The sequence below is a fragment of the Bombina bombina genome, chromosome 2 (assembly GCF_027579735.1).
Source record: "Bombina bombina isolate aBomBom1 chromosome 2, aBomBom1.pri, whole genome shotgun sequence".
NCBI lineage: Eukaryota > Metazoa > Chordata > Amphibia > Anura > Bombinatoridae > Bombina > Bombina bombina.
The window spans coordinates 1,025,042,263-1,025,054,072 of record NC_069500.1 but is presented as its reverse complement, the minus strand read 5'-3'; the positions used below and the strand labels follow the sequence as shown (position 1 = coordinate 1,025,054,072).

Sequence of the window (11,810 nt, the reverse complement as noted above, 5' to 3'; positions counted from 1 at the left end):
TCCATGTGGTGGGTTTTCATGACGCCGCCGTGTTATTTTTGTAATTGTAGCCATTGGGCTCTCCAAAGCTCCACAGGGTTTGGTGACCATTGTATTGTGGCCCAAGTGAAAATCAAGGGTTTGCACAATATAAGTAGAATGATCATTTGATCCTAAAAGAAAAAAAAAAATATTGATCAAAAAGAGTGTTAACATAAATTGCTTAAAAGGACATTAAATCCTAATTTATTCTTTCATAATTCAGATAGAGCATACAATTTTAAACAATTTCTGAGTTACTTTTATCAAATTTGTTTCATTCTTCTGGTATCCTTTGCTAAATGAGAAGCAATGTATTGCTGGGAGCTCGCTGAACATATCGGGTGAGCAAATGACAAGATATATATATGTGCAGCTCTTAATCAGTAGCTAGCTCCTAGCAGTCATTTAATGCTAATGAGCCTACCTAGTTATGCTTTTCAACAAAGGATACAGATAGAACAAATCAAATTAGAAAACAGAAGCAAATTGGAAAGCTTTTTAAATATACATGCTCTATCCAAATTATGAAAGTTTAATTTTGACTTTACTGCCCCTTTAAGATATATATATATATAACACACAGAGAAAGTCCAGCACTCATTCACAAGCTCTCAGCTAAGATTAAAAGCAAAAATGGAAGGGTTAGTTACTACATTTTGGGACAAGCATGACCCTGCAACATGGTCAGCCCTGGGTGCTCACTGGCACTCACAGGACGCTGTGCTGTCCCCAGAGTCGCAGGCAGTTAACCCTAGACAGGTCTGGGTGCAAGAACCATAGGGAAAATTACAAAATAAACTAATACAACACACAGAGAAAGTCCAGCACTCACTCACAAGCTCTCAGCTAAGATTAAAAGCAAAAATGGAAGGGTTAGTTACTGCATTTGGCCAAATGGGACAAGCCCGGGTACCACGTCAAGGTCCCTTCCAAAAACCTGGGACCCAAAAACAGCCACACAATGCAAACTCTCAATCCAACAAACTGGGAACAAGTGAAGGGTGCACAGGCTTATGTAATCACCACAGACATATACAAAACACGGAAGGGGACTGCACTCTCAGAACGGACCGGGTACACATCCCATGACTCTGCAACATGCTCAGCCCTGGGTGCTCACTGGCACTCACAGGAAGCTGTGCTGTTCCCTATGGTTCTTGCACCCAGACCTGTCTGGGGTTAACTGTCTGTGACTCTGGGGACAGCACAGCTTCCTGTGCGTCCCAGTGAGCACCCAGGGCTGAGCATGTTGCAGTGTTATGAGATGTGTACCCTGTCCGGTCTGAGAGTGCAGTCCCCTTCTGTGTTTTGTATGTATGTATATATATATATATATATATATATATATATATATATATGTATACACACACACACTGCCATTAGATATAGTACACATAAGCAAAACACTATTATTGTTAAATTTTTTAACTTAAGCAAATATAGTCACGAAAAAGGGTAAAACACTTTTAAATTTGTATTCGACTTTGAAATTATAGTTACCTTCCATTATTTTTTGTGCTTCTGTCCAAAATGCAATATTTGGTTCTTCCAAATGGAAGAGCGCCCAAGATTTAGAACGGAAATTAGGTCCATGAAAGCAAGCCAAAGTCATATGGTTTCCATGCAGGCTCATAGAGCCACCTAACTGAACCGTATCCTCTGGCAAAGGAATCTGAAACAAGGATATGTGGCAACCAGAAATGATCTTAAGCACTCCAGGCCAGTGACGATGGTGAGCTGCATCCAACACTACTAAAAGAGAGAAAACAAAATGCTGTCATTTATACAGCGGTCCCATCCTGAAATAACATTTAGCAACAACGAATGTTCTATTACAACTAAAGAACAAGGTGCTTTAAGTTTACTACTAAAACACAATTCAATAAAGAAAAATATGTCATGATTTAAAAAGCTTTGAAGATATGTTCTCAATAGATATTTAAGCCTAGTATACAAAATGATTGTCCAACTGATTTAGCTTACTTTGCTCCCGAGAACTCTTCTCCAAATTTGTGGCTAATGTCTTTGGTGGGATGTATGGAACAGGTCCCCAAGTGGAAAGAGCCCGTTTGCTTGTGTCAAACTGTTGGGTGAAAAACTCTTGCAGCTTCATTCCAATTTTGATCAGATCTGGTGTGGATGAACGGGAGATCATAACCTGAAAAATGTCCCACTTCAGGTCTCCATGGATAAAAATCACACTACAGAAAAGAACAGAATACACATGGAATAAATATATATGTGCATCTACATCACTATTTGTAAAAAGATATTTAAAAGTTCAAATACATACACCTCTTAACAAACTATGGGATCAATTAAAATCCGTTAGCGAAGATCTAATGTTTTTCTACAAATTCACCATTAAAGTCTGGGGATTTTTGAAGATAAATTATTTGATAAGATTTTCTAAAGATTAAGATTTACCCCTATATTGGTATATCTTGTAGATATGGTACAGAGGTGGGTCTATAAAAATGCATCAAGGGCAAAATATAGAAAAGGTAAAAATACAATTATAACAACAAACAGTGGCAAGTGCTAGCTCAATAGAGTTTAACATTTATAAGACTAATTAAAGCTCAAACATTGGTGATTCAAAAACAGTTATCTCCATTACTTAACACCAAATCATTTATGTCGGCGTCTAAAGCTGGGCTGTTTCCTCTTTCCTGGATGCCAGCTTCATTTGTAGTATAGTAATCTGAAGACTGTGTTAAAATGAGTAGTGTTATAGAGGGATGGAGCGATTTATTTATTATTTATGGTTATATGTTTGTTTTTTTTTGTGTTTTTTGGGGGGGGATAAAAGGAAAAAATTTGCTCGGTTCACAGGCATGAAAGTACCAAAAGATTTAGGGATAATATATATAGGTATTGGCCCTTATTGGTTTTGTATATTAGGGTAATCTATGCAAATTGAGATCAAGTTTTAGAAGATATGTGGTATTCATTTATTTCTCTGTGGTTTATGTATCTACCTATTATTTTTGTATTAACGTATCATAATATGTCGTTTTATGGATATGAAATGTATGTAACTCCCTATCGCATGTCTGTCTTGTGAACTGGTTTAATAAAAGAATAGAAAAAAAAACACATTTGGAAAATTAATGCATATTTATGAACACCTAGATCCACTTTATATTCCATTCTTTGAATGAATCCAGTTTTATAAATAACTAGGCTCATAATATTTATATTATTATCGTTTATAAAGTGCCAGCATTTTACGCAGTGCTATACAAAGGTACATTACAATCATAAGGGTACAATACAATAAAAACTTACAATGAGACATTGTGTAAGACTATACAAGGTACATTACTATAGTTACATTGACCAACATAAACAAAAGGAGAGGAGCGCCCAGACCTTGAGCACAATCAGTTGTAGATGCACTTTTATACAAAGTGAGCTACAGTTAAGAGAGACTATCAAGCTTACAATCTAAAGGAAAGGAGAGAAGAAAGAACTACATTACTATAACAATTGTTTTGTTTTATTTGAGGATGTGTGTAGCCTGAGGAAGGTTATAATACACAGTAGTTATGTGATAAGATATGGTGGTGAGAGTCCACAATACATTACTCCTGGGAACTACTCTTTCCTATCACTAGGAGGAGGCAAAGATTCCCAAACCCCAAGAACTCACTAGTATCTCAGTCTAACGTATAGTCAAGATCAAAGAGGAAGGAAAATTAATAAGAGCCAACAAAATAGGAGCAGGGAAAAAGAAAGTGCACACAATAGAAAGAAAAAAAACAACCCAGAAAACATAATTTATGTAAGAACTTACCTGATAAATTCATTTCTTTCATATTGGCAAGAGTCCATGAGCTAGTGATGTATGGGATATACAATCCTACCAGGAGGGGCAAAGTTTCCCAAACCTCAAAATGCCTATAAATACACCCTTCACCACACCCACAATTCAGTTTAACGAATAGCCAAGTAGTGGGGTGATAAAGAAAGGAGTAAAAAGCATCAACAAAGGAATTTGGAAATAATTGTGGTTTATAAAAAAAATCATAACCACCATAAACAGGGTGGATCTCATGGACTCTTGCCAATATGAAAGAAATGAATTTATCAGGTAAGTTCTTACATAAATTATGTTTTCTTTCATGTAATTGGCAAGACTCCATGAGCTAGTGACAAATGGGATAGTAATACCCAAGATGTGGAACTCCACAGAAGAGTCACTAGAGAGGGAGGGATAAAAATAATAACAGCCATTTCTGCTGAAAAAAATAATAATCACTGAGTCAGAGAAACCTCTATGACTAAGCACTAGGTGTTCAATTTCCATACCTTCAAATTTAATGATTTGTGATCCTGATAGAAAAACGGACCTTGAGACAGAAGGTCTGGCCTTAATGGAAGTGGCCAAAGTTGGCAACTGGACATCCGAACAAGATCCACATACTAGAACCTGTGAGGCCATGCTGGAGCTAACAGCAACACAAACAATTGTTCCATGATGATCTTGGAAATCACTCTTGGAAGAGGAACCAGAGGTGGGAAGATATAAGCAGGTTGGTAACACCAAGGAACTGCTAACGCATCCACTGCTTCCGCCTGAGGATCCCTGGACCTGGGTAGTTTCTTGTTTAGATGGGAAGCCATCAGATCTATTTCTGGAAGACCCCACGTCTGAACAATCTGAGAAAACACATCTGGATGGATAGACCACTCCCCCGGATGTAAAGTCTGACGGCTGAGATAATCCGCTTCCCAATTGTCTATACCTGGGATATGAACCGCAGAAATTAGACAGGAGCTGGATTCCACCAAAACAAGTATCCGAGACACTTCTTTTCTTCTCCCACCCTGATGATTGAGATATTCCACAGTTGTGATATTGTCTGTCTGAAAACAAATGAACGGTTCACTCTTCAACAGAGGCCAAACCTGAAGAGCCCTGAAAATATAACGAGGTTCTAAAATATTGATTGGTAACCTCGCCTCTTGAGATTTCCAAACCCCTTGTGCTGTCAGAGCTGCCCAACCTGAAAGGCTTGCATCTGTTGTGATCACAGTCCAGGTTGGACAAACAAAAGAGGCCCCTTGAACTATACGATAGTGATCTTACCACCAAGTCAGAGAGAGTCGAACATTGGGATTTAAGGATATTAATTGTGATATCTTTGTATAATCCCTGCACCATTGGTTCAGCATACAAAGCTGGAGAGGTCTAATATGAAAACGAGCAAAGGGGATTGCTTCCATGCACATAGCTACTGAAGGGAATGATTGAGACTGAAGGTTCCGACAAGCTGAAACCAATTTTAATTGTCTCTTGTCTGTTAGAGACAGTGTCATGGACACTGAATCTATCTGGAAACCTAAAAAGGTGACCCTTGTCTGAGGAATCAAATAACTTTTTGGTAAATTGATCCTCCAACCATGTCTTTGAATAAACAACACTAGTTTATTCGTGTGAGATTATGCAGAATGTAAAGACTGAGCTAGTACCAAGATATCGTTCAAATAAGGAAACACCGCAATACCCCGTTCTCTGATGACAGAGAGTAGGGCACCGAGAACTTTTGAAAAGATTCTTGGAGCTGTCGCTAGGCCAAATGGAAGAGCGACAAATTGGTAAATGCTTGTCTAGAAAAGAGAATCTCAGAAAATGATAGTAATCTGGATGAATCGGAATATGAAGATATGCATCCTGTAAGTCTATTGTTGACATATAATGCCCTTGCTGAACAAAAGACAGAATAGTCCTTATAGTCACCATTTTGAAAGTTGGCACTCTTACATAATGATTAAAAAATTTCAGATCCAGAACTGGCCTGAATCAATTTTCTGTGTTTGGGACAATGAATAGATTTGAATAAACCCCAGACCCTGTTCCTGAAACGGAACTGGTATGATTACCCCTGAAAGCTCCAGGTCTGAAACACACTTCAGAAAAGCCTGAGCCTTTACTGGATTTGCTGGGTCTTACTCTGAATCTGATTCGGTACCCTTGAGAGACAATACTCTGAATCCATTGATTTTGGACAGAATCTGCCCAAATGTTTTGGAAGAATCTTAATCTGCCCCCTACCAGCTGACCTGGAATGAGGGCCGCACCTTCATGCAGACTTGGGGGCTGGCTTTGATTTCTTAAACGGTTTGGATTTACTCCAACTTGAAGAAGGTTTCCAATTGGAACCAGATTCTTTGGGGGAAGGATTAGGTTTCTGTTCCTTATTTTGTCGAAAGGAACGAAAACGGTTAGAAGGTTTAGATTTGCCCTTAGATCTTTTATCCTGAGGCAAAAAAACTCCCTTCCCCCCAGTGACAGTTGAAATAATAGAATCCAACTGAGAACCAAATAACTTATTACCTTTGAAAGAAAGAGATAGTAATCTAGACTTAGATACCATATCAGCATTCCAACATTTGAGCCACAAAGCTCTTCTAGCTAAAATAGCTAAAGACATAGATTTAACATCAATTTTGATCATATCAAAAATGGCATCACAGATAAAATGATTAGCATGTTGAAGCAATCGAACAATGCTAGACAAATCAGGATCCATTTCCTGTTGCTCTAAGCTTTCCAACCAAAAAGTTGATGCAGCTGCAACATCAGCCATAGAAATGGCAGGCCTGAGAAGATAGCCAGAATATAAATAAGCTTTCCTTAAAAAAGATTAAAGTTTCCTATCTAAAAGGTCTTTAAAAGAAGTACTATCTTCCATAGGAATAGTAGTACGTTTAGCAAGAGTAGAAATAGCCCAATCAACTTTGGGGATCTTTTCCCAAAACTCAAATCTAACTGCTGGCAAAAGATATGATTTTTTAAACCTTAAAGAAGGAATAAAAGAAGTACCAGGCCTATTCCATTACTTAGAAATCATATCAGAAATAGCATCAGGAACTGGAAAAACCTCTGGAGTAACCACAGGAGGTTTATAAACAGAATTTAAACGTTTACTAGTTTTAATATCAAGAGGACTAATTTCCTCAATATCCAATGTAATCAACACCTCTTTAACCCCTTAATGACCGCAGCACTTTTCCATTTTCTGTCCGTTTGGGACCAAGGCTATTTTTACATTTCTGCGGTGTTTGTGTTTAGATGTAATTTTCCTCTTATTCATTTACTGTACCCACACATATTATATACCGTTTTTCTCGCCATTAAATGGACTTTCTAAAGATACCATTATTTTCATCATATCTTATAATTTACTATAATTTTTTTTATAAAATATGAGGAAAAAATTGAAAAAAAACACACTTTTTCTAACTTTGACCCTCAAAATCTCCTACACTTCAACAACTACCAAAAAACTCCCATGCTAAATAGTTTCTAAATTTTGTCCTGAGTTTAGAAATACTCAATGTTTACATGTTCTTTGCTTTTTTTGCAAGTTATAGGGCAATAAGTACAAGTAGCACTTTGCTATTTCCAATTTTTTTTTAAAAAAAATTAGTGATAGTTACATTGGAACACTGATATCTGTCAGGAATCCCTGATTAACCCTTCACATATATATTTTTTTTTTTAAAAGAACACAACCTAAGGTATTAAACATGGGGTATTTTGACTCTTTCCATGCAACTATTTTACCACCAATCTATGCCAAAGTTTGAAAAAAAAAAAAAAAAGTGGTGATTTTTTGACAAAATAGCAATTCAAGAATACATTTACTGAGAACGTTAAGGGTTACTGCCAAATAACACCCCAATATGTCTTCAGCAGCATCTCCTGAGTACAGTGATACCACCCATGTATAGGTCTGTTGGGTTCTCTGGGGGCTAAAAGGCCTTATTGTTAGGGGGCGCATTCCAGTTTTTTAACTTGGAATTTTCACCTGTCATCATGCACCCATGTCCTATTTGGGACATTTCTGAAGCCGGACAATGCAAATTACCCCCATCAAACCATATATTTTTAAAAAGTAGACACCCTAGGGTATTTCAAATGCTGGTATTTTAACACTTTGCATGCACTAATTCAACCACCAGTCTTTGTCAAACTTTTGGGTAGTCATTTTGGTGTGCTATTTTTCACACGCATTGTACTATAGGCATGGATTCTCAGTTCCTGTTATATGTTACTGACCAAAAACACCTCAATATGTGTTCAACAACATCTTCTGAGTACAGTGATACCACCCATGTATAGGTGTGTCGGGTTCTCTGGGGGCTAAAAGGCCTTAATTTTAGGGGGCGCATTCCAGTTTTTCAACTTGGAATTTTCACATCTTTCATCATGCACCCATGTCCTATTTGGGACATTTCTGAAGCCGGCCAATGTAAATTACCCCCATCAAACCATATATTTTTGAAAAATAGACACCCTAGGGTATTTCAAATGCTGGTATTTTAACACTTTCCATGCACTAATTCAACCACAAGTCTTTGTCAAACTTTTAGGTAGTCATTTTTTTGTGTTATTTTTCACACACATTGTACTTTAGGCATATATTCTCAGTCCCTGTTATGTGTTACTGCCAAAAAAAACCTCAATATGTATTCAACAACATCTCCTGAGTACAGTGATACCACCCATGTACAGGGAGTGCAGAATTATTAGCAAATGAGTATTTTGACCACATCATCCTCTTTATGCATGTTGTCTTACTCCAAGCTGTATAGGCTCGAAAGCCTACTACCAATTAAGCATATTAGGTGATGTGCATCTCTGTAATGAGAAGGGGTGTGGTCTAATGACATCAACACCCTATATCAGGTGTGCATAATTATTAGGCAACTTCCTTTCCTTTGGCAAAAACATAATTTATGCTTACCTGATAAATTCCTTTCTTCTGTAGTGTGATCAGTCCACGGGTCATCATTACTTCTGGGATATTACTCCTCCCCAACAGGAAGTGCAAGAGGATTCACCCAGCAGAGCTGCATATAGCTCCTCCCCTCTACGTCACTCCCAGTCATTCGACCAAGGACCAACGAGAAAGGAAAAGCCAAGGGTGAAGTGGTGACTGGAGTATAAATTAAAAAATATTTACCTGCCTTAAAAACAGGGCGGGCCGTGGACTGATCACACTACAGAAGAAAGGAATTTATCAGGTAAGCATAAATTATGTTTTCTTCTGTTAAGTGTGATCAGTCCACGGGTCATCATTACTTCTGGGATACCAATACCAAAGCAAAAGTACACGGATGACGGGAGGGATAGGCAGGCTCTTTATACAGAAGGAACCACTGCCTGAAGAACCTTTCTCCCAAAAATAGCCTCCGATGAAGCAAAAGTGTCAAATTTGTAAAATTTGGAAAAAGTATGAAGCGAAGACCAAGTTGCAGCCTTGCAAATCTGTTCAACAGAGGCCTCATTCTTGAAGGCCCAAGTGGAGGCCACAGCTCTAGTAGAATGAGCTGTAATTCTTTCAGGAGGCTGCTGTCCAGCAGTCTCATAAGCTAAACGAATTATGCTACGAAGCCAAAAAGAAAGAGAGGTAGCGGAAGCTTTTTGACCTCTCCTCTGCCCAGAGTAAATGACAAACAGAGAAGACGTTTGTCGAAATTCCTTAGTTGCCTGTAAGTAAAATTTTAGAGCACGGACTACATCCAGGTTGTGCAGTAGACGTTCCTTCTTTGAAGAAGGATTTGGGCATAAAGAAGGAACAACAATCTCTTGATTGATATTCCTGTTAGTAACTACCTTAGGTAAGAACCCAGGTTTAGTACGCAGGACTACCTTATCCGAATGAAAAATCAAATAAGGAGAATCACAATGTAAGGCTGATAATTCAGAGACTCTTCGAGCCGAGGAAATAGCCATTAAAAATAGAACTTTCCAAGATAACAACTTTATATCAATGGAATGAAGGGGTTCAAACGGAACGCCCTGTAAAACATTAAGAACAAGGTTTAAACTCCATGGTGGAGCAACAGTTTTAAACACAGGCTTAATCCTGGTCAAAGCCTGACAAAAAGCCTGGACGTCAGGAACTTCTGACAGACGTTTGTGTAACAGAATGGACAGAGCTGAGATCTGTCCCTTTAATGAACTAGCAGATAAACCCTTTTCTAAACCTTCTTGTAGAAAAGACAATATCCTAGGAATCCTAACCTTACTCCAAGAGTAACCTTTGGATTCACACCAATATAGGTATTTACGCCATATCTTATGGTAAATCTTTCTGGTAACAGGTTTCCTAGCCTGTATTAAGGTATCAATAACTGACTCAGAAAACCCACGTCTTGATAAAATCAAGCGTTCAATTTCCAAGCAGTCAGCTTCAGAGAAGTTAGATTTTGATGTTTGAAGGGACCCTGTATCAGAAGGTCCTGTTTCAGAGGTAGAGACCAAGGTGGACAGGATGACATGTCCACCAGGTCTGCATACCAAGTCCTGCGTGGCCACGCAGGTGCTATTAGAATCACTGATGCTCTCTCTTGTTTGATTCTGGCAATCAATCGAGGAAGCAACGGGAAGGGTGGAAACACGTAAGCCATCCTGAAGTCCCAAGGTGCTGTCAGAGCATCTATCAGGACTGCTCCTGGATCCCTGGATTTGGACCCGTAACGAGGAAGCTTGGCGTTCTGTCGAGACGCCATGAGATCTATCTCTGGTTTGCCCCAACGTCGCAGTACTTGGGCAAAGACCTCCGGATGAAGTTCCCACTCCCCCGGATGAAAAGTCTGACGACTTAAGAAATCCGCCTCCCAGTTCTCCAATCCCGGGATGTGGATTGCTGACAGGTGGCAAGAGTGAGACTCTGCCCAGAGAATTATCTTTGATACTTCCATCATAGCTAGGGAGCTTCTTGTCCCTCCCTGATGGTTGATGTAAGCAACAGTCGTGATGTTGTCCGACTGAAACCTGATGAACCCCCGAGTTGTCAACTGGGGCCAAGCCAGGAGGGCATTGAGAACTGCTCTCAATTCCAGAATGTTTATTGGCAGGAGACTCTCCTCCTGACTCCATTGTCCCTGAGCCTTCAGAGAATTCCAGACGGCACCCCAACCTAGAAGGCTGGCGTCTGTTGTTACAATTGTCCAGTCTGGTCTGCTGAACGGCATCCCCCTGGACAGATGTGGCCGAGAAAGCCACCATAGAAGAGAATTTCTGGTCTCTTGATCCAGATTCAGAGAAGGGGATAAGTCTGAGTAATCCCCATTCCACTGACTTAGCATGCACAGTTGCAGTGGTCTGAGGTGTAAGCGTGCAAAGGGTACTATGTCCATTGCCGCTACCATTAAGCCGATTACCTCCATGCATTGAGCCACTGACGGGTGTTGAATGGAATGTAGGGTGCGGCAAGCACTTTGAAGTCTTGTTAGCCTGTCCTCTGTCAGGTAAATCTTCATTTCTACAGAATCTATAAGAGTCCCCAGGAAGGGAACTCTTGTGAGTGGAACGAGTGAACTCTTCTTTTCGTTCACCTTCCATCCATGTGACCTTAGAAATGCCAGCACTAACTCTGTATGAGACTTGGCAGTTTGAAAGCTTGAAGCTTGTATCAGAATGTCGTCTAGGTATGGAGCTACCGAGATTCCCCGCGGTCTTAGTACCGCCAGAAGAGCACCCAGAACCTTTGTGAAGATTCTTGGAGCTGTAGCCAATCCGAATGGAAGAGCCACAAACTGGTAATGCCTGTCTAGGAAGGCAAACCTTAGGTACCGATAATGATCTTTGTGAATCGGTATGTGAAGGTAAGCATCTTTTAAATCTACAGTGGTCATGTACTGACCCTCTTGGATCATAGGTAAAATTGTCCGAATAGTCTCCATCTTGAACGATGGAACTCTTAGGAATTTGTTTAGGATCTTTAAGTCCAGGATTGGTCTGAAAGTTCCCTCTTTTTTGGGAACCA

At 39.4% G+C, this 11,810-nt stretch overlaps 1 protein-coding gene across 8 annotated transcripts in view; it reads right to left on the bottom strand.

Moving 5' to 3' along the window:
- BLTP1 (bridge-like lipid transfer protein family member 1) overlaps positions 1–11,810 on the bottom strand; it is a 1,044,923-nt gene that overhangs the window by 39,827 nt on the left and 993,286 nt on the right. For all 8 annotated transcript variants that reach the window (XM_053703615.1, XM_053703613.1, XM_053703617.1 and 5 more), the window contains 3 exons: positions 2,005–2,222; positions 1,522–1,773; positions 1–152 (listed from right to left, as the gene is read on the bottom strand). The exon at positions 1–152 is cut by the window's left edge and continues 52 nt beyond it. In XM_053703615.1, coding sequence (XP_053559590.1) covers positions 1–152; positions 1,522–1,773; positions 2,005–2,222 — 622 coding nt within the window. The remainder of the gene's footprint in view (positions 153–1,521; positions 1,774–2,004; positions 2,223–11,810) is intronic.